This window comes from Anarrhichthys ocellatus, unplaced genomic scaffold (assembly GCF_004355925.1).
Source record: "Anarrhichthys ocellatus isolate YVR2014 unplaced genomic scaffold, GSC_Weel_1.0 scaffold8, whole genome shotgun sequence".
Taxonomy (NCBI): domain Eukaryota; kingdom Metazoa; phylum Chordata; class Actinopteri; order Perciformes; family Anarhichadidae; genus Anarrhichthys; species Anarrhichthys ocellatus.
Window position 1 is genome coordinate 9,544,591 of NW_022280038.1, and position 23,634 is coordinate 9,568,224.

General features: G+C 42.8%; 1 protein-coding gene across 1 annotated transcript in view; it reads left to right on the forward strand.

The window, feature by feature from the left end:
- ddb1 (damage-specific DNA binding protein 1) overlaps positions 1-15,734 on the forward strand; it is a 45,984-nt gene extending 30,250 nt beyond the window's left edge. The window contains exons 19-27 of the mRNA XM_031848304.1: positions 25-148; positions 1,998-2,162; positions 2,623-2,717; positions 5,215-5,385; positions 7,987-8,096; positions 8,825-8,994; positions 12,424-12,526; positions 12,970-13,093; positions 15,094-15,734. Coding sequence (XP_031704164.1) covers positions 25-148; positions 1,998-2,162; positions 2,623-2,717; positions 5,215-5,385; positions 7,987-8,096; positions 8,825-8,994; positions 12,424-12,526; positions 12,970-13,093; positions 15,094-15,177 — 1,146 coding nt within the window. The 3' untranslated portion in view covers positions 15,178-15,734. The remainder of the gene's footprint in view (positions 1-24; positions 149-1,997; positions 2,163-2,622; positions 2,718-5,214; positions 5,386-7,986; positions 8,097-8,824; positions 8,995-12,423; positions 12,527-12,969; positions 13,094-15,093) is intronic.
- Positions 15,735-23,634: the final 7,900 nt, after the last annotated feature.

Genomic DNA, 23,634 nt, shown 5'->3' on the forward strand with positions numbered 1-23,634 from the left:
TCTCATAACTCCACTTCCTTCCAGGCTCTCTCCAGCAGCGTGAGCTCCAGCAAGCTCTTCCCCAGCAGCACTTCTCCCCACGAGACCTCCTTTGGCGAAGAGGTGGAGGTTCACAGTCTGCTCGTCGTGGACCAGCACACCTTTGAAGGTGAGACGGCAGAGTGCACGTTTTCCATTTGATCTCAGGAAGCCGCTTCTCATACGGTAAAACATTGTGCTCAGCCTGGAGAGTAACCAGGTCAGTGCAGGAAACTGGTTCCCAAAATCCATCCGTCAAGCTTTTAAAAGCTCAAATCTGATTTTAAAATGTGTTCTCACTTATTTACAATCAAGCTTGTATTTATCTGTTTCAACCTCATCGTCCTTCATTTTCTGTTATTAGTTATTCATCTGTACTTTGTATGTAGAGTGATATTTAACATTTTGTGAGTGCTGTCCTCGACCTAAGAAATTGAAATTTTGTTGACGAATTGATGAGTTCATTCAGTCAAAGAATCACTTTAAATATTATGTTTAGCAGAGATATGCACATGAATTTCTTTGAAATAAGTCATTCAGCATGAAAAAAGGCAGAAGAAGAGGGGGCAACACTTAGTTTTTGTTATTATTACTCAATAGCCAACACACAAACAGGCCTTTCCTGGTATAACTTATTGATTGAACACGTTGGGCTTCATGCAGACCTTTATCCATGTCGAAGCCCACTGAATGTGGCCGGTTTTTGGCTCCATTCTGTTTTGCAATGCAGATTTCGCTGTAGCAAGCCGTCCCTTGTGAAAGAGCTATTACACCAGCATACATTAGTGTAGGTTATATGTTAATGGTATGTAAATACGGGCCTGGTTCAGCAACATTGTGTCCACAGCTGACTTCAATTCATCAATATGTGATCGGATAAGCGCTCTCTTAACAGCGGGGGGATTTTCATCTGGCGGATGTGGAGACGTTCTAATGCAGCGGTGAAGGGTCTGGTACTTACAGATGCACGTTGAGTTCATTGATGGGACGTTGAACCGCTCTGGCACTCTGTTATTTGTGGGGTTCGTGTACACAGGCAATCATTTATCGAGCTACCGCTACTCCACTGAAATATGCAGTTATTTCTTAATAAAATTCGTCCATAATGAGCGTGCGGGCCTTGATTTCTTTAGCTGCTGTATAATCAACATCGACGGTTTCAAATTTGTTTAATGGCCGCGTAATTATCTGCATGTCTGGATGTCACGGAACGTGCGAACCATTGCGGCACCGTTCCCCAGGTGCCACTTTGTTTTATTCACTGTATTTGGGATAAAAACAAAACCCAGTGATGAGAATGAAAGGTGATCTTCCCTGACAGGTGCAGTAAAAGTTACAGGAGAGAGTGAGGGAGATGAATGAATTAATAATGACTCCGTGCAACAGAAAACACCACAGTCCATGAACTGTGGCTGTGGTACCTGTTTTGTTTCTCTTTGCAACGACCATCGCTTCAATCAGCATCTACACGGACGTTATTCAAGAAAGAGCTTATTATCGGAATGCATCTAAACTTCACCTTTTATGTATTTTGTACTTTATTCTATCAGTCTCTGTGTTACTGCTTCAAACCTTGATTTAAAAAATATATATTTATCTTTTTATACTTAATCCCGTTTTCAAGTATGACTATTGTTATCTAATAGGGGAAGCGTCTTCATGAACCATTTTTGGCTTTTAATCTCTCGTGTCCACGGGTCAAATTTTTGTGTGTGTGTATATGTGTATATGTATATATGTATATATGTGTGCATATGCAAATAAACAACAATTAGATATCCATAAGATATGTTACTCAATGATAGAGAATGGGTCCTTTGGGAACCACTGGTTTAGATGATCTGTTTTCTGTAAAACCTCTTGTTTCATGTTCGCATGTCCGTGAATGTAAAACCCTTATCAGCAGAGAGATGTATTGAGCTGCTCTCACACTGTGTTCCCTAAAGTATTTTGTGGTTTTTTTTTTGTATCTCCATCAGTCCTCCACGCCCATCAGTTCCTCCCCAGCGAGTACGCCCTCAGCATGGTGTCATGTCGTCTGGGAAAAGACCCGTCGGTGTACTTTATCGTCGGCACCGCCATGGTGTACCCGGAGGAGGCCGAGCCCAAGCAGGGACGCATCATCGTCTTCCACTACACCGACGGTCAGTAGCTACCTCTGTGTCTCTCCAGTAAACACAAACACACACCCACTCTCTTGTCCCGTTTGCCGACCGTATCCCGTTTGTCTTCTTGCCCCGGCTCATTTTGCTCTTTTCTCCTCCCCGCCCTCTGTCCTGTTCCTTCCCTCACGGACACTTTGTCCTACCGTGCTCTTGTTTCCCCTCCTCACTTAATCATGTTCTATTCACTTCTTATCTTCTCGCTGCTACTGATAACCCCTCATTTCCTTTCGTACTCTGCCCCTCTCAAGGTGCACTGCCTTTCGTTTATCCTCCTTTTTAACTTTCCAATCCACCCATCGTGGAGTTTTAACCCACTCCCTTCCACCTTCTCCTCTCTGTCACAGTTATATTTCCTCTGCTTAACTAAGATCTTGTGGTTACGGTTGACATTGAGAGCGCAGCGCAGCATTAACTTCTCCCATTGTGCTCTCTCCTGCAGGTAAGCTGCAGACGGTGGCTGAGAAGGAGGTGAAAGGAGCCGTCTATTCTATGGTGGAATTCAATGGCAAACTGCTGGCCAGCATCAATAGCACAGTAAGTGGTGCTTGATGCTGTTGGACCTTTTCAGCGAGACACACAGAGCACTTGGCTTTTTCTGTCTGAATTGCACTTCAGTTCATGTGGAAACTTGAAGGAAAAAATGTAGTTTGAACCGCTCAATTTGCTTCAAGGTAGACTTTGAAATATATGAACCTCAGATGATACTAAAATTAAAGAAAGAGAGTCTTAAAATGCCAGGGATTTTAAACCAGCATGTCTAAAATAACCCTTTGCTGAGTCCTTGGCAGACCGGCCAATCATAGCGAAGCATCGGCCAACTATCCGGCTCTGCTCCATTGCTCATCCAATCTTTTCAGATTTTCTTCTTTTTCAGGCTGGTTTTTAAGGATTTGGAGCTTGTCGTGGACTGAAACGATTTGTAATAGTGATACCCGTTAACCAGAGAGGTTGAAAGGAGATATACGTTTCTGAAACGTTATGTTTCTACCTAAAAACCTGTGGAGCTAACATTAGCGGAGTACGTTAGCACATCGTTAACTATCCTTAGCACATCTATGCTACGCTACCTGCTGAAGTCATGCCGTGTTATTTGTCAGGACGTGCAGTTAGTGACAGTGTGGGCTCCGTGGTAACGTAGCGCCGACAGCTTGACCGTGTAGCAGCGGGGGGGCGGGGCTTAGCAAAGAGTCAATTGTGCTTCTGTTTTCTTCCCGGATGTCCGTTGTCATATGACTGCGTTTTCACTGGAGGTCGATGCAAATAACTGGACATACTCGACAATTTTTAAAGCCCAGTTTTTCAGTATTGGGAGACTTATCACTCTATTCCTCTGGATGACTCGTGTGTGTTTCTCTTTGATTTCTTTAAGAAGTATGTGATCTGTTCAGCAAGAAAAGTGCCTCCTCGGTTATTTCAAAGTGCAATATCTAAATGGAAGCGTCTCTTATGGATTTGCTCTGTGAAATCAGTTGACATACAGTGTGAAAGAAACAGCTTCCCCCCTGCTGTGATGTAATACCACGCTCATCCACACCAAGCTATAGATAGATTTAAAGGATTAAACGCTTGAAAGGGAGGCTTTGTCTCGAGATATCGAGAATCAAATAGTGATGGGATCCTGCCGCTTCCTCTATTCAACATTATCTTCAGTAAATTGGACTTTAAAGAAGCCGTTTCACTCTAAATTACATGAGCAATATTTCAAATTGTCTATAAATGACTTAACCGTGCCTTTCTGGGTGCAGCTGCATCAAAGCTTAATCACAGAAGACATTTGAATTTTTTTTATTCCGTCTTCTCTGAATCAGAGAGCCAACGGTTGCCTCTCAACTCGCTATTACACACCACATTGAATTCAGTCATTAAGGGCTAATCCATCATTTCTCCCTTTTTGGCGGCAGCCTCAGTGCAACACAATACAACACAGTGACAATATCTGACATTAGCTGCTCGGGAAATGTCTTCTTAAATGACTTTTTTTCGAATAATTTCATCAGCGTCGTTCTCCTTCCTCTGACATTTTCTTGGCTGAAAATGGTGAACTCTTCATCAGTGTCACTTGCAAAACCTTCATATTTATGTCAATATGTTGAAATGTTTTCCCAGCTGTGGTAGAAATGGACACAGATGCAATGTTACTGTTGCTGCATGAGACACCACAAGCCTGTTTGACTCTGATAAACTTGGCTGATACGTTTAAAAACACTTATTATTTTTGACGACTAAAAGAAAACCGATAAGCAAACCGTTTGTTCCTTTTTAGGTCATGGAGATAAGGTTTGCTGCTGGGTAACAATACAGTGTAATAAACAAATAGACAAGATACCGATCACTGGATGAGGTAGTTTATATGAGGAGCATTAAAAGTGTTAAAATATATATATATATTGTGCAGCATTGTTCTGGCAAAAATGCTTCACATTAAAGGACGAGGAAAACAAAGAATATTAGAACAAAGTGGACACAAAAAGTTAAAAGAGAAACGATTAAGTATAACAAAAAACAAAACACTGGGTTGAATTGAAAGAACATCAGAAAAATGAAAGCCACATGAATAAAAACTAATATATGAAAGCTCCATTTCATTAAATAAAATGCCACTTTAAACTGAGCTTCTCCTGAGATCGAGTGGAAGATGCGCTTTTTACTTTTAATGGCCGTGCTGTCCTTTCGAACATCGCTGAGCTCTGAACATCTGGCATCATCCGACTCTTTGATGAACAGTCTTTGAGGTGTTCTCGACATCACTCCGACGTTGAGTGAACAGCAATTAGATGCAGAGACACGGATTCATCGATCCCTCAAATCCTTTTTTTTTTTTTTTAAAGAATCGTTGTGCGGCTCGCGTGTAACGTGCTAACGTAATTAGCCGTTAACGCATCATGTAATGTGGCAGCTGATAACTCAGACTGTTAATCAATGCTCGCTGCTTTGCAACGCGGGACTTAAAAATGTCAGCCCGTTAATCAATACCGCTCCTGGAGCTGTAATTGCCGATCCAGCGAACGATAACTCATCTGTTTTGTTTCAGGTCCGTCTGTACGAGTGGACGGCCGAGAAGGAGCTGAGGACCGAGTGTAACCACTACAACAACATCATGGCGCTCTACCTCAAGACCAAAGGAGACTTCATCCTGGTGGGAGACCTGATGAGGTCCGTCCTGCTGCTGGCGTACAAACCCATGGAGGGCAACTTTGAAGAGGTGAGGAAGACTTGGTGAGGAGAGCTGCGAAGGGCGAACAAGTTAAAGGGCTTATATGTTGGTGCTCTCCGTCAAAAGAGGCGGTGGAGACATAAATCAGGTTTCTTCTCCCTCAGGCGAAGGCTGCTGGTTGTGGGAACGCGTAGTAGGTTTATATTATACAGTGATACTGTCACACATCAAACGAACATTTGGTTGGTGTCTGTTGATCCACACTTGCATGTTTTAGCTTCTCACTGGTGTATGAATGTTTTTCCTCTCTCTCTCTCTCTCTCTCTCTCTCTCTCTCTCTCTCTCTCTCCGTCTCTCGCTCTCTCTCTCTACGAATCATGGTAGCTGACTCCCCCCCCCCCCCCCCCCCCCCCCCCCCCCTCGCCTTTTGATAAGCGTGTTCAAAATTGATTTGTGGTGGAGAGATGAAGAGATTTGAGGACGAGTCACGCAGGCTGTTGTGATGGTGTGGTGCAGTGCTCGCTGTAATAAGTGTGAGAGACTTGAATTTATTCTGAAACATGAAATAACTCAGAATGATAGATTGGAAAGAGGAATCTGTAACTGTTGAAAATACATTTTAAATCATTCTCTCCTTGAAGCAGCTAAAATCTATATATTTTTTTATTTTATTTTGTGGAGCAGGAGCATCGTGCAGCCGGTCGTGTGTTTGCATGCGTCTGTCAGTGAGTGAATGAGTGAGTGTGCACCTCGGTGTCTGTCCACGGCTAATCTCGTATTCTACTACAGCAAACTGCATAATGTTTTGGCAGCCCAGTTATGGCTCTCATTCTCAAGACCTCTTGTCGTGAAGTGAAGCCAATGCTGAAGTTTCTTAAAGCTGCGTTCTCTCTAGTGTCCACCAGGGGGCGACTCCTCTGGTTGTATAGAAGTCTATGAGAAAATGACTCTACTTCTCTCTTGATTTATTACCTCAGTAAACATTGTAAACATGAGTTTATGGTCTCAATCTCTAGTTTCAAGTCTTCTTCAATACAGCATGATGATGGGGCTACCTTGATTGACAGGTCAGTACCACAGCATTGTCCGGTCTGGGAGTTCTCCGTGTTTACGTCTTACAACTTTCACAGTGTGATATTAATACATGAAAGTTGGTGGCCTGTTAATGTTTCAACGTTGTACTTCACTCCGTCCTCTTGTGTCACGTCTTGTTGTAAAAAACCAAGATGGTGACGGTCAAAATTGCGAACTCGTGGCTTCAAAACGTCAGTCCACAAACTAATCACCACGTCCTCTCCTTATAGACGAGCTGTGAGACAGAGTCAGTTAGCAACCCGCTGGTGAACATGGCGGAGCATTTAGCAGCTGAAGAGCCAGAGATTTCCTTCAGACCAAAACGCTGTTTGTTGATCAGTTTGCCAGTTAACTTTCCTCTCCTCTCTCCAGCCGCTTCTTTTCATTTGAGCGGTTTCAATCTCCTCGTATAACTCTGTAACACAATTCCTTTTAACTGTCAGATTCTGATTACTGTCGGGCATATACATCACCCACTGGGTACAGTGATGTGACATAATAAGCTACACTAGAACGTTAAAGGTCTGCACTTCAAATATTCTAACACCTCAGAGGGTTTTGTTCCTTTGGCTCTGTTCACAATGCTCATAGAATACTTACCTGAACAGATAAAACAGATGTTCTGGGCTATTTGGGATTTTATTCCCCTTTTTAAAATGTCGTCAAGGGTATTTTATAAAGAATCTATCACCCTTGTACTTGTTCTGAACCATACTGACTGTTTGCTGACAGCACACAAGGGCTGAAATCCATTATAAACTGTGGATCATGTTTTTTTTAAGTCTGCGCCAACGACCGGAGGCTGTGATGTTATCGGGATGTCCGTCCGTCCGTCCCGTCATTCCTGGGAACGCGATCACTCAGCAACGCTGGACAGAATTCCTTCAGCTTTGGCACAAACCGCCACACGGACCCATGAATAAACTGTTCATATTCTGGAGGTCAAGATCTTTTGTGACCTCGTGTCCGTCACATTCTCGCCAACGCGATATCTCAGGATCGCCTTGGGGGGACTTTATTCAAATTTGGCACAAACACCCACTTAACTTGCATTCAAGGATGAACTGTTTTTGGCCTCAACTCAAGAATTCACAACCTAATTACAACAATTTACCACAAATATCTAACGGGATAAAATGGATGCAAACATGCATGTGAACTGCAACACGAGGTGATTCTAGTTTGGTATGAGAGTGTCTTTAAGGGTTTTTTAAAAAGTCTATTGTACCGAAACATACTGTTTGTATTTCAGCTCTTGTGTGCAGTCAGCATTTCTCTGCTCATAGATAATGTATTTACTTGGAGGCGAGAACTACATTGTTTTTTTGCCCGACACCTCCGTGTTGTTGTTTATTTATTAAGAGCGGAGTTTCACTCGGAGCAATGCTCTCTGGGGTTAAGGGCCTTGCTCAAGGGCACCTCAGTGGTGGTAAAGCGCCGCTTTTCACTTTCCCCGCCCAGATTTATCCTGCCGGTCACAATTTCGCTCCTCCAACCCTTCAGGCCACAGCTCCTGTGTAATTCAACACATCTTGTGTTTGTTTGTGTGTCCTTTTTATTTATGTTTTTGGTCAGATTGCTCGTGACTTCAATCCTAACTGGATGAGTGCGGTGGAAATCCTGGACGACGACAACTTCCTGGGGGCGGAGAACGCGTTCAACCTGTTTGTCTGCCAGAAGGACAGGTGAGGAGAACATCAGGTCTGATTCTCTACACATGAACTGAAGTGCAGTGAGATATTTATTTATTTATTTTTCTCTGCGCATGAATTTCAACCTTTCCGGTAATCATTTTTGGTCCCCTGAGCTGCTCCTCCGAGCTAAAGAATGTCTAAATCACCGCCGACGTTTATCCACCGCAATCAACATTATGTCATTAGGAGGCTGCCCTTTCTACTCGAGAGTCCCGCGATGCTCTTTAGGGCGACGGCATCATCGATGTGTTTCAGCAGCATTGTCGTTGCATTTGTTTTGGAAATCATCCCGAGTCGTCTCACCGCTGAGCTTTTAGCCGCTCGGCTTCATTTCCCGCTTTAGTCATTTTCTATGAGACGAGTGTTGATTTCATGGGAGAGGAAGAACAATGTGGTGTGAAAGTGAACGCGTTACGTTGATGCCGCCACTTATTATGCATCTGATGCATCAGGTCGCACCATTCAATGCTTTTGACCTTTATTTTTGTACCACAATCTCGCTTCCTGCTGCTCTCTCCACTTCTCACCCTTTTATCCATTACTTCTCTATTACTATCACTCTTGCACCCCCCAAATACCGTATTCTCTTTGTTTTTACTCTTTCTGTTTGCTCCCGTCTTGACCCCGCTACCTCCCACATATTCCCTCCCTCAATGTTTCTAACCCCTCCCTCTCCCCCCTCTTGTGTCGTCTTCCCCCCCGGTCCTTCCTGTGACCAGTGCGGCCACCACAGACGAGGAGCGGCAGCACCTGCAGGAGGTGGGGGTCTTTCACCTCGGGGAGTTTGTGAACGTCTTCTGTCACGGCTCGCTGGTGCTGCAGAACCTCGGCGAGAGCTCCACGCCCACCCAGGGCTCCGTGCTCTTCGGCACCGTTAACGGCATGATAGGTAGGCGCACGGACAATTACACACTCACGGAAGCATGTACACACACACACACACACACACACACACACACACACACACACACACACAAATATTGCTGCAGGTAAATCCCCTGCTCTATGTTTGAGTTTTTACAGGGTTTCATTTGATCCAAACTGTTTAAATGAATCTTTTAAAGGGCCAGTGTGAAGCATTTAGGCGGATCTGTTGGCCATGGCCATGTTTCTACAGTATCCCAGAACGGACAAAACTAAACACTGCCTCTAGATCAGGACTTTTTTAGTTCTCCTGCACGCAAGTTTCAGTTGGTTGCAATCTGCAACTTCACCACTAGAGGCCGGCAAATCCTTCACGCTGAACGTTGAAAGGAATATTTCAACATCTTGTGGATACTCGAGGTCGATCATTTCTAGCAAGCTGAATATTATTAATAATCAAGGCTCCAGCAAGCAGCCGCTGAGCTTAGCTTAGCACTAAGACTGGAAACGGGGGGGAAACAGCTAGCCTGGTTCTGTCCAAAGGGAACAAAATCTCCCTCCGAGCACTTTAGAGCTCGCTAATTAACATCTTTTATGTTGTTTTTAATTCTGGGTTTTATGTGAATGTTGCATTTTGGACTATTTCTTGGCTGGAAGCAATCATCTACTGGGTTCTCTACTGTTTCCCTGGTAACTGGTTAGAGCCAAGAGATATTCCTGCACTTTAACCCTCCGATATAACGACAACCCAGAAACGAAATGCCTCCGGCCATGGTTGTTTCAGGTTTTTCCGTCCATCCGCTTCTTTCTCATGAACTCCATATTTCAGGAACACCTGGAGGGAATTTCTTCCAAATTTAGCACAAATATCCAGCTGGACTCGAGGATGAAGTGATGATACTATGGTGGTCAAAGGTACACACAACAGAGAGGCGGTAATTCTAGTTTATCAGAGCCAGGATAGCTGTTTCCGGCCTTTATGCTAAGCTACGCTAACTGAGAAATGACAGTGGTTATAAGGTAATAAGCCTATTTTGCCCTTGAAGTTAGTTGACTCAAGAACAGCACATTTCCCCACTTACCTCGAGGACGATCCAGCCGTACGGACAGTTGTGGATTTACTTTCCGAGGTTTTGCAAATGCAGCTGAGACTTCTTTCTCTTTGATTCAATGACGGTTTGTGGAGCTCACAGCGTCTCCGGTGTTGTTTAGAAAAACACTGTCCCTGTTGCTCAGGGTGATCCACAAACATCTCGTTCTTTTGGTGGACAATAGTTCACAGTGACGGCAGTAAACCCACCGAGCAAACATATATTAATAAATATATATTTGGTCATGTAATCCTGTGGAGGAAAAAGTTGGCTTCAAGTCAGCAAATGCAGGAAAGTCAGCACGAGATTTACTAGTTTAATAGTTCACCAGCTGTTGTTGGATCTCATTTCCAAAAATAGGGAGTTTTTCAGTCCCGATTGCAGCACCTGGTGTTATGGTTATGGTTATGGGCCGGTACGAGTACTGGTCCGGTAGTGTCTCATTAATAAGCTCTATGACTGAGATTATTATTGTTCTGTTGAAGGCAACACCGAGCTTGACCTAAACATTGCTTACGTAACTGTTGAGATACATAAATATCAGTGTACTGAATTGTTTTTTATCCAAATCATTCGCCCCATTTTCACCAATCCAGCTGTGTGAGTCGGTGTTGGATCGATGTCCGTATCTGTGCATCGCGATCCCAAAAGTCAGCTGACTGCAGTCCCTAAGAGACCACTTAGAGAATACACAAACGCTTGCCAGAACCATTTATTCAGCGCTGAGAGAAGAACTGGTAGTTCTGCACCCCATTGCTCAGATTTAAACGAGTCTCTTTCATGCCGGCTGTAATGACGGCGGAGATGAAACATTGGGAGTGCACATCATCATCTGGACAAAGTCATTTACAGTCTCGCAGCGCCAACAGTACAGTACATTATTAACAGGAAATGAGAACCACCGTTGTTGTAGAAACTTTCTGCAGAGGTAGACCGAAATGGACTTCAGTGATTAATGAAGAAGAATGCCAGATTTAAAATAAGTGGAGCTCTGATGCACAATTTAAAAACTAATCTGTTCAGTTCAAAGCTCCTTAAATGCTGAGCTCAGCAGCTCTGTCTTTATTTGAAGTACTTGATTATTTTTGCAATTACAAGAGTTTGGACTCGATCACATTTTAAGTTTAAAGTTTGTGTACAAAAAAATGTAATTAAATAGTCAAAACTACTTTAAATTCAATTTGAAGCTGTTTTTAAAGTTTGGTTGAATCGTGATTTATTGAGTTTTATAAATGAATCCCTGCTGGTGCGACCCGGCCTGAGAGTTATATGTTCTTTAGATTAGAACGTAACATATTAGCTGTTATATGAGTGTTATTTAACACATGGAAGTGTTGATTAGAAGACGGTTTCTGTCTCCTCACCTCTCCAACAGATGTTTGTGTTTGCCTCTATGTTTATATTTAGTTTTAGTTTTAGTGTCTCTTTAAGTGAAGCGGACCCATGAGTGTCATGAGAGAGGTTTTCACTCTTAACTCATTTAATCCGTCCTCAAACTCTTCCACCTCCTAAGCAGAGATATAGTTTTATTCTACATTATGGATTTATTAGATATACTTTTAATTTTCAGCCTCTCCAGTATAATTTTCATAAATTTAGAAATGTCCATATTAATAGAAATATGAGGATGGAAACGCACTTAGTGACAATAATATAACCTTGTAATAATACTTTGTAGCTTTGGGTACAAACGCAAATAATGATGATAATTATACACAATGAAATGCTAATGACAAATTAAAACACTGATGTTCACCCGAATGACAACAAACCAAAATGTAAACATGCAGGTGTGTTATAAACAATCCAGCTTTGTCATTCATTTTTGACATTTTGAAGACGAAACAAATCCATGAATCAAGAAAATGATCAACAGATAAATAGTGAAAATATGAATTAGTTGCAGCCAAACTGTTCCCGACACGTTCATGGGTTCAATGCAGAGAAACGAGCTCTGTGTTACAAACCTTCGTTGTTCACACGTTTGCCTTTTTGCACGCTGTCAATTTCAACGATGCACCCGCTGTCGCAGATCTTTAATATTTAGAGGAAAAACACGCGACTCCTCGAAAGATCGGTGACTTTTCAGCAGAGTCTCTCTCGAAATACAACATTTTGGGATAGTCTTGAACTATTGGGGTATTAATATCACACTACTCTGCTCCCAACACGGTCTCAGCATACAGGCATGAAACGTGCATCGGGAGGAACTGCAGTCACACTAATGATATTCTAATTTAGTTATTATGAAGCTTGCTGAGGAGAAATCATCTGATGCAGCGAGGCGTTAATCTGTTGTGAATATAACGCCTTCATGTTCTTGTCGACTGACGTGTGTGTGTGTGTGTGTGTGTGTGTGTTAGGTCTGGTGACGTCCCTGTCTGAGGGCTGGTACAGCCTCCTCCTGGACCTGCAGAACCGCCTCAACAAGGTCATCAAGAGCGTGGGCAAGATCGAGCACAGCTTATATCCTTCTTATATTTACACTTCACGCTCGCCGTCCGTCACGAGTGGCACTGAGCGACGTGTTTGTAGGCGGCGGACCCGGAGCGTGAAGTGGCAAAGTGGTGGCAGATGCTTTAATTGGCTTCGGAAGGTGTTGGGTGTATAGACGTATCTAGACGTATATAGATGTATCGCATGCATTTAATAGTAGTCGTAGTAGTGGCCACTCTGCCAGAAGATCTAATCACACGAGTTGAATTGTTTAAAGTTACTGTGAGGAGCCAGAACCAGGACTGAGAGAACAGAGCTGGGTTTTATTAGACCTCCCACACGTCTTCCTGCATTCGTTCTGTCGATTTTGCTCGGAAGAAAGGTCAAATATGGGATATTGTATCTGTATGTTCGGTCCGGTCTCGTACCTGTTGCTGTACGACCTGTAGTGATTTTCCTTGACTCCGGCGCACCTGGAGGTCCTTCCACACGGAGCGGAAGACGGAGCAGGCCACAGGATTCATCGACGGGGATCTGATTGAGAGCTTCCTGGACCTCGGTCGAGCCAAGATGCAGGAGGTCGTCAGCACTTTACAGGTAGGAGCTCCTGCTCATCCGAACTCACGTACAGCTTGTGGAACCAGTATTTAGCCACCGAAAAGAAATCTATATTACTTCAACTGTACGCTATATTCTGTTCTCACAGTCTGGATATGTCAATGATTAGCAACGCTTTTGATTTGTGATGCATTGGATTAAACACGGCAGCGCTCCGTAATACAGCAGCGATGTTTCATGTGTTTGCAACATACGCTGTTTTTAAAAACTAGAATTTCTGAAGCCACGGCTTTAGATTGAAGGCCCGAAAATGGTAGAATGCAAGATTTTGAACTGTAATGGTGTTAATGTGATTCAATGAGGACATTTTTGCTATTAAGGGTCGAAGTGTTTTGGCTACACACTTTATTCTCGACTTATTATAAGAGCTGAGGTTGAAAACGTACACACTGGACAAAACGTATGCTATATGTATCAACCCAAAAGTCCCGAGTGAGACACGAGAGTTAATGTTACTCAACCGCTCCGTCATTGCCAGGATGTTAGCGCAGCTTGTGGTGACCTGTAACAGACTCAAAATATGAAAGTTGAGTCAAAGAGCCTGAGACATGAGCGTGTTATTAGAGCCTGGTCCTCTGCACAACAACGAGCTCAACAAACTAGAACCGTGCAGTCGTTTGCGTATTTGGCTCGAAGCGTTGTTGAACTTGCAGACACTTTTATTAGCTCCGTGAGCGAGAACTGGGAATAAATAACAGGTGGCGATATCACTCTTGGCAGATAAACATACAGACATATTCTGCTTTGTGTGTCTCTTTACTCTCTAGGTATTAAAAAAGGAAATTGCACTTTTAGCTCAAACAGAGACTAATCCCCGTTTGCCTCTCAGGAGCAGCCGATAAAGATTTCTCTGCCACGAAACTCAACTCAAGCCGAGCTCCAACATTTACTTAAAAATAAAATATGCTGCATCCTCACTTCCATCCTTGTGCAGCTAAAAATATGCACCTTTATAATAATTTATTGTGTACTTGTAATCTTAATGTCTGAAACATGGGATTATTCTCAAAATCATCATCTGACTATTGGCTTGATTGACTGTTCGGGCTTTGAACAAATCAATCACAGTTTCCAAGAAGTTGATGCCATCAGATTTATTGTTTTTTTGTAACAAGAGGGGGAGGAGGTAGTGGAGGAGGAGGTAGAGAAGGAGGTGGTAGTGGGGGTAGTAGGGGGGGAGGAGATGGTAGTGGGGGAGGAGATGGGAGTGGAGGAGGTAGGGGCTCGAAAACAAATGAAGATATTCAATTTACTTTACTTAAAGACAAAGAAATGCAGCATAATCTCACATCTTGGAACCGTTAAATGTTTGACATTTCTTTTTAAAATGTGGCATTAACTATGAATTAATTATCCAAAAGGTTAACTAATTGATTCATTGTAAAATCTTTTTGCAGTTTTATTGAAAAGTCTTAATTTAAACCTTTTGAAAGTGCTAAATACGAGATCGGAGCTCTTCTATCGTCCCTAAACGGCTCGCAACAAGATGACAGTTGAGCTGGCGGCTAGCGGCGCTAACGGCGCTAACAAGGTAACAGTGTTAGCCTGAGGGGGCACTGGAGGGTGGGAGTTACAATAGCTGTCTGCTGCTGTATTCATGTTCTGTGTCCTGTTTATAAAGCCCTACTGGACAAGATGGTGTACAGCAGAAAAAAGACTAAAACAACGACCGTAGATGACTCTCAGGTTTTTTTTAAGCTGAGTTCAGTAAAATCACGTTGAGACACAGAAGAAACGTGATTCACAAATACGATGATAAAATGCACGATTTAAAAAATGAAGCCGTCAATCATACAGATAACAGATGCAAGCTTCTAAATTCATCTTCACCTCCAAACAACAAGGTGGAGAGTGTCTGAAAGCATTGAGGAGTAGAATGCCTTCCTCTCCACACGTTCCCGTTTATTTGTCCCATCTGCTGGGTGACGTAAGTGGCGCCGGCAGCAGAGGCTCACCGTGTGGTCGTTGTTCAATTGCAGATCGATGACGGCAGCGGCATGAAGCGTGAGGCCACAGTGGACGAGGTCATTAAGATCGTGGAGGAGCTGACGAGGATCCACTAACCCCGAACCTTAGCCATCCGGTCCCCCACCCTCCCCCGAGTGAGCAGAGGAGAAGAACAGTATGGGTTTTACAGATTTGTAAATAATTATAAATAAACGGCGTGTGCATGTTCGTCCTTCAGACTTCAGTGATTTGACGACCGGTGAGGCCCTGAAGCCGATGAGTGGCCCGCTTCATTCAGACAAAGAGTCTCTGGGGCGAAGTGCAGCCTGTTTGGACGACAAAAAGACCAAAGTTAAGACATTTGGTCGGAGTGTGTTTGCGTGTGTGATTGCGTCCGTGTGGAATAATCTGTGACTATAAATAGGAACAAACCAGAGATTTTCCTCACCAAAAACCCATCTCTGAGCGATCCGGGCGGGTCGAAGCAGTTAGAATATCCTCCTCACCCTGCAGTTCAAATCTGACTGACTCACGCTTTTCAAGTTTGTTATTGAAGTCTGGAGTAACCACGCTGTGTGAAAAACAAAAGGAGGAAAATGATAGATTTATAGCTATTTTGTCTCTGTGATGTTTTCTTTGTTTATTCTAATAAACTTTGCTTTAGTACCGTTAACCCCTCTGTGTCCATGCACTCATTTATTATCTTGTTTTTACAAGTAATTCAATGAATGTCATTTTTGTTGGTCGGTTCACCACAGACTCAATATATCAACAGCTATGAAGGATTTATTTTGTGATCCTTGGAGGACAAATCCTAACAGCTTTGGTGATCCTCTGACTTTAACTCTGTGACGACGACATTTTCATTTTGTTTTTTAATTGTGTCCACGTTTACTGCCTCAGAGGTCGGGTCGTATTAACGCCATCACAAGGTGTTTTTGGTCTCTGCACAGTGATTTATGATAAAATACCTGCCAGATTATTAATGTGAATATTTGCTGTTTTTCCTCAGTCTTCTAAACTATTCCACTAAATATATTGTTGGGTATTCAAAGCAAGTCATGTGAGTATGTCACCTTGGGCTGTGGGGAATTGTGAACAGCAACATATCTTGTTTTTATAATAAAAATGATGATTTGCATCTCTACTTTGGTGAAAACTGCTCCAGATATTTGGGGTATTTTGATTAAGTTATTTAACAAAGGTGATGCCGCTCTTAGAAAGTAGAAAGTAAAGCCTCTTCATTCAGGCTGAACGGTTTGCATTTAGAATGCTGATTTGTCATTTTTTGCTATTTCTATTAAATACATACAACTGTTTTATACACTTAAACCGGATGCCCTCTACATTCGCTGATGCAGACGTCGTTTATCAAATTAGAACAGCATCTTGTGTCTGTTTAACGGTGTTTGCAGCTCACGCAGCCGTAATGCATCAGAATCTGTCCGTGTGCAGACTGAACATGCAGGGCTTCCTGCTGGGGTCAGAGCTGCTAAAAATGCTGAATTTGACAGCGCATCGTTTTCTGAAGCGCCTCGCTAGCGTCTGTTGTGTGCATGATTATGTTCATCAACCGTAATTGGTGTTGACACGGAGGAAACTGGCTCTTTCAGTCGCAGGTATCGAGGGTCCTGCAGACTGAGATGCTGGCAGGGCGACGGTGCAAAGCAGCTCCAGAACTAAACTCTGCACGCTGTCGGATTCTTTTAGCAGCAAACTGGTCAGAACCTGGAAGTGGACTCGTCGTCTGCCAGCTGCCCGGAGCTATTTCTGCCCTCCCGTCACCGTCCTGAGGCACGCGGGCCTTTGTTTTGCTCCGGTCGTTTGTTCACCGGATTCCTGCTTCACAATGGATTGTTTGCATAAACCGTTTACTGCCAAGTTTGGGTTGTTTGTGGAGTTCTGACCCGTTATTTTAAGGCCATTTCACACGTCCGTCCACAATCAAAATGTAAGCCAACATGATCGACCCAGAACTAGAATTTATAACGAAGGTGCTGCTGTTGATCCCTAATTGTCTGGCAGCTCTTTAATAATAACCTGCCAGACTCGCATGTAAGTCTAAGCTGTGATGTTTTTTGTTGCTCTACAAGGTTTTAAGATCTTAAGAACTTGCTTTCAAGTGTTGAATATGTCCCTAACATGAAACATTCATGTCTAAATGAGGAAAAATCGTTTAAGCCGAGTATCTTCTGTTTTCTTTGGTGAGAGACGGCTTGAAGGTGAGTTGGGTCAATGTTGGAGGATTCATATTGGCTCCAGCAGGGCTCAGTGAAGGATCAAATCATTATTTTACATGAACACTGGGCTTAACGCTCAGCCCAGCGGCGGCTGGTCAATAGAGGACGCTATAATTATATATATACATGTGTGTTTTATATTATGGTGAATATTATTATATGATGTATATATTATGATATACCTTATTATATTATACATTATTCTATGATATATATATATTATTATATTAAACAGACTAAAATAAGATGTCCTGACGTGTTTATCAAAGTGTTATTTACTGCTTTTTTTCATGTTGGAATAAAGGTTAAATATTTAACTGCAAAGTAGTAATGCGTGTTTGATACCTTAATGTTTTTGCATTAAATCATTCTGGGATGTTTGCTGAAATTGGTTGGATGCACAGCCCTACCTAGAACATGCTCCACCAGCTCCACTGGCTCAGCCACATGTTGGTACATTTAACTGCGTGCTGATAACTAACTGCATGGCAACATACGTAAACAAACCCTAAATGTGATTAACTGACGATTGATAAACCATTTAGAGGAGCGCACACTAAACACCAGAGACAGAAATCTCAATGGAAATAACCAAAAGTATTTAAAGTTGATTTGAAAACTTGTAGACTTAATTATTCATAGTACAAATCTAAATGGGGGAAAAAGCATCAGGGCTTTGATTTGTTTACATCCTAATTGTAAAATAACTAAAACAGGCAATATTTAATAAGTATAATCAGTTTAGAAAAAATGCTTATTTTTCATTTTTTTCATTACATGTAAACGCATTATTAAATGATAAAAAATATAACTGATGGAGCCTTTCACCCCCAAGAGGTCCCGTTTCTGCATAAACTGTGTTTCTGCAAAGTTCAGCAGCAACAGGGAAACAAGCTTTCCTACGTTTCACAAAACAAGAAGTCACTTTGGTTACTTTGACTTGTCAAAGCAGGAAAATCACAGACTGTGGACCTGACGATGCATGACCATGCAGAGGACCTGTGTGTGAACTCAGTATAATAAGTCAGATAATAAGCCATGAGCAGGCCACCAGGTTTCAAAACACCCGACAGGAACGTGCATGTGGAGCGAACTGTGTGACTTATTAGATGTGTCCACCTGCCTGCAGGCTCCTGTGTGTAACCCACAGCGTGATACAAGTTCAGGACTCCTCTCCGACTCTTCTCGTATCGGTAAATCATTAAGTGAAAAGGAAGTCGTTCAAGCTAAGTATAAAAACACGCCCTTAAATATCTCCTGCAAGGCACCGAACATCACAGATGGGTGTTATCTTCCCGTGTTAACAGGCTCTCTGGGCGGTGTTCACTTCAAAGGGGGGTGAGGGAAGGTCAACCGTGTAGAACCACCTCGGGGAAATGTCCAGTACAACCACAGTCTGGAACTTATTAAACCCAGCAGCCTCACCAGAGCAAATCATTTCACTTCAGACTGTTTGACGTGCGGTGATGTGCTGAAGTCTGAGCCAGGAGGAGACCTCGGGTTCTGAAAAGTGAAGCCAATGCTGAAGTGCCTTCAACCTGCTTTCTTTAGAGTAGCCACTCGGGGTACAACTGAACCCTGAATTTCCAGGCGAACAAAATGTTTCATGGAGTGAAGACACACTGTGAAAGGGTTAAAGTTGTGAGACGAAAACATGGACAACTCCCAGACAACGCCGTGGTAGAGACCTGTCAATCACCGTGTAGCCCCGCCCTAAAGCATCCCCTGCTTCATGGTCTGTTTGACTCTAAATGGACCATAATGTACTAAATGAACATCATGCTGTGTTGAAGAAGACTTGAAACTAGAGATTGAGACCATAAACTCATGTTTACAATGTTTACTGAGGTAATAAATCAAGTGAGAAGTAGAGTCATTTTCTCATAGACTTCTATACAACCAGAGGAGTCGCCCCCTGGTGGACATTAGAGAGAATGCAGGTTTTACGACACTTCAGCATCGGCTTCACTTTGCAGACCTGGAGGTTGCTGTCCGGTTGCCAGTTGCCCAGTCACAGCTGCATGCTCAAGGACCACTTGTTTGATGCACCTCTTCCTGGTCTGACTCCCAGCTCCATCTCTCACATGTTTGAATCCCACTGAGCTGGAGCCAGAGCACCAAAAGTGACTTTGAGTCTTTGATGTCGGCGCCCCGAAGCTTGAAAACACCTTCAGCTTCAGCAGCCGCGTTCACTGTCGTATATTTTCCTCTTATTGTCTGTGCTGGTTGTCGTCTAATTTAACTCCTCTGATCACTTTGATGTTTCTAAAAGTGTTTTTCCAGGTAAATAAACTCATCCATGTCCTTTAATATAATTATATTTGTTACAGGTAACACATCTGCCTGAAAGGGCTTTTTAAAACACACACAAACGTCTCTCCTCTTTTTTTTTACCCATAAAGGTTTGTCACTGTAGTTACTCAAACAGAAGTAGTGCATTTTGTTGGGAACTATTTTTCTCAAAATAAATCACAGCAAAATAAAGCGCAGCGTGTGTTTAATGAAGGAACATGTCAGCCGGAGCAGCGGTGTGGCTCATTGATCTGTTTTTATTAGATGTTGGACAGCAACGGGGCTCCACGGCACAGAGGAATGAGCTCCATCAGGACACACAGAGAAATTAGATCAGTTCATTGTCGGTGTGGGTGTTTTGTGCGGAGTTTGTCGACAATAAGAAAAATATATAAATATCACCGGTATAAATGTCACCGGACGTATCCTTTAAATGCTTGACTAGTCTCTTAATTAGCTCGTTCACCGCTGTTGGAAGTTGAGCAGTTTCTTATTAATGGTTTGATTGATAGTGGCTCTGTCCCAAATCAACCAGTACTCACTGTACAATGGACCATATAGTGAGTTTACCATTTGGCAGTGCTGTCTGAAAGTACTATTAGAATTATTATACCCTATAAAGGGGACTCAAAGTATCCCACAATGCAACGTGAAAAGTTGTGTACAACCGATGGTCACTAACCAGGCTCCATATACCATCATGCATCGCTCCCGACTCCCCCCTCAGAGCTGGAGCACTTACTGTATGTGTCTTTGAGTGTCCCCCCCCCCCGCCCCCCCTAAAAAAAGAAAACCTGAGCTCTCTGTCTCCGATTCAAGCGAGTGGAACCCGGATGAACTGCGTGTTCCACCCGCCCGAGGACAGAAGCGGACTACTTTATGGAGTCTAAGCAGCATGGTTAATGCATTCGGTGCTGGCAGGGGGTGTCCCTCCCCCCTCCACACTTTCTGGCACATACTTTGTTACTGCCATTCCTGTCCTGCAGCAGCTGAGGGGGAGCTTTGCCCCGGTTGCTGTTCCCTTCTGCCAGTCTGTGATCCAGCCAGAGTAAATCTAGTCCAGGCTGTTTGTTTTTCTTTTTACCTGTCTGGATGAAAGATTTGGAGATATATATTAAGATCATTTCTCATTCAACACATGAGAAATGATCTGCAGTAATGTACTTAGACTTTATTCCCCCGTGTGGAACTGTTGTGGAGATGGATTACCAAGAAGATTGTAGTTTTCGTCCACACAGCATTGTCGGCCATGACAACACAGGAGAGGAGGAAGACGTACGTGAGCGCTGACAGTCACGTGGAGAAACACGTGATGGTCCGACTAAAGAAAAGGAATCGGAGGTCTCCTCCGTGCATCCGTGAGGAGAAAAGAGCGGCAATCTCTCGTGAAAAAAAAAAAAAGAGACAGAAATGTCCGGAGCTTCCATGAAATCACACTTCGTTGTGAAGATGAAATTTGATGGGAAAGTGTTCTGGAGATCACTAACGCACACTCTCTGGAATCATTTCCAGCCCATTGTGTTAATAATGTAGCGCCTCTAATCACATTAGCTTCGATGTAAAATGGGATTGCTTTTGATGCTCTGGCATACTGCATGAAATATTAAAATCGAGGTGCCCTACATTAGGCGGTGAATATTTTTTAAATATTTTTAAGCACACTGGAGGCGAGTGTCTGATAACACAGCGCCTCTGTGATAGCCGTGTTGAGATGCTAATCTGGTTGTCCAAACATATAATTATGTTGCGGAGGGAGACTGCTATAGCTATTTCCCCGTGTTGTTTGATTACAACATGTAGATAAACGTGTGCTTGTTATCGACAAAGAGACAAAAACACTGAGCTCAGGACGCAGCATCTCTGTGTCTGAGCCGAGAAAGTGAAATGTGGCCAAACTGAAACAAGTACCATTTACTTGGTTTTGCCTCCAGCTAACACCGTCACACCAAATCTAAATCTTGAAGGCGCTACTATTAAGAAATCACAGAAATGATTACAATTCATCTGAGGGGAACATTTATGTCTGTGCCAAATGTGAACCTCATGGTGACGTCGGATGAAAAGTCACCAAAATCGACAGGATTCATCCTTTTGGAAACATAAATATATCTGCTCAAAATGTAATTTTGACCCATGCAACAGTCTGGATTTAAGTGACACGTGCGTGGCCCGAAAACAATTATAATTCACAATTTTGACTTTGTAACGTGATGTAATTGTTGCACCGTGACTCCTTCACACTCAAGAATATATAAAACATAAAACAAACCTGTCATTTGGCCTCCAGACCCTCAACTCAAGGACGTCTCTAACATGTCAGACCTACCCCTCACATGGACCTGGATGTCACTCAACGTTCTCTAAAGTGACAGTTTGACTGTTTTACGCTAGTTTAAATCACAGGACCAGTGATGTTGTCACTAGCTGAGTCTCCAAGGCCACAAACAGGGTTGTGACCCGACAGCAGCAGTTTTAGTTTAATAAAACCAAAATGTTTTAACGACGAGAGAAATCCTCCTTGGTGTGTTTGTGGCGTGTGTTCTTATGTCAGACTTCACAGCAGGATTCGTTTGTCTGTCTTGGAGAGCCGCTGGCTGGAGATCTCCAGTTTACAGGACTTGTTGCCTCAGCTGACGACGAAGCTTCAGTCCCATCTCACTGTGCGGATAAATGTTTAAGCTTTGGAGTGTTTCGACAAGGACGGCTGGCAACGGCTTCAGGCCAAACCTACTGCAAGACATCTGAGCCAGAATAGAATATGAACAATGGCCAATTGACTCGGAGGCTTTAATGACGTTCTCTCTTTCTTTTAGAGGATCATTTCAGCATCTCTTAGCCCAAAACAGATCTTTAAACTCACTGTGTTCACGGAGCAGTGTTGGTCCAAACAGAGAGACAGTCAGACGTTTGATTTAAGAAAGTAGAAAGATTTCTTCTCACTAATTGGCTGAAATTTTCACACAATTGTTGTTGTCTTTTCAATTATAGCTTTTCTTTGATACATACATTCTCCGAGCTTCATGGGGGCATTGGTTTGAATAAAGTATACATGGTAACAAATCCGTTGAAATAATGTGGCCTCATGGAAACCCAATTAAGAGAAGCTCCACTGACACCTCGAGCTTTCACCAAAGGAGAAGCGTCTATTCGCTCGTTGCCAGGCTGCCGTCATGCCCCGCTGAGCTCGGTATCAATGCCGGCATCACACTTTAGCATGAGAAGAGAACTAATGGTTGTAAATCAAAGGTTACACAAAGCATCGCATCGTGGAAAAAAGCAATCGGAGGAGGATTGAGCCGGTCAGTAGTTTGTCATCCGTGTTTTTTACCTCTCACTCCTGGAAAATGTGTAAATTCATTCGGGCAGCAGTTCTTTTCTGCTGCTGACAAATTGCGCTGTAATCCGTTGTGTCGGCTGATTGGTGGATATTTAAACAAACCCGGCCAGAGTTTGATGGATGGCCACACGCGGGAGAGGCAGCCATGTGTGAGCTTTTAGTTTCACACAGTTTCACAAAGTCAAACCGAGCAGCAGGCACACGCTGTTTATTGAGAGTAAAACTTCATGCTGAAACAGAGAATCCCCATGAAGATCTGCAAGCTTCTTTAAATATATTCATATCTATTAATACATCTTTATCAGAGAGTTTATGCTGCAAAGTATAATGTGACTCAAAGAGATCCTTGTTGTAAACTCGGGACTAATCCACCTTTGACATTGGAAATAGTGAACCATGGACTAAAAGGCAACATAGAGTAGATTTGCATGCATTTAACTAAAATAATATATACTAGTAAAACCTGTTGATTGATGTCAAAATATGTTGTTTTTATTAGGTAGCTGGTTACGGTAAACAATCTCTAAAAGTAATCTTCTCTGGATCTAAGTTGTAAAGAGTTGTGCACTTGTCTCGATGAGCCGTGGTTTCTGTTTTACGTTTGGGAATATTCCTAGTTTCCTTTATTTATGTATTTATGCTTTTATTGAGCAAACTGGTGACAAAGGTGTAAAATATACATCAAATGTATGTAATGATTTAAA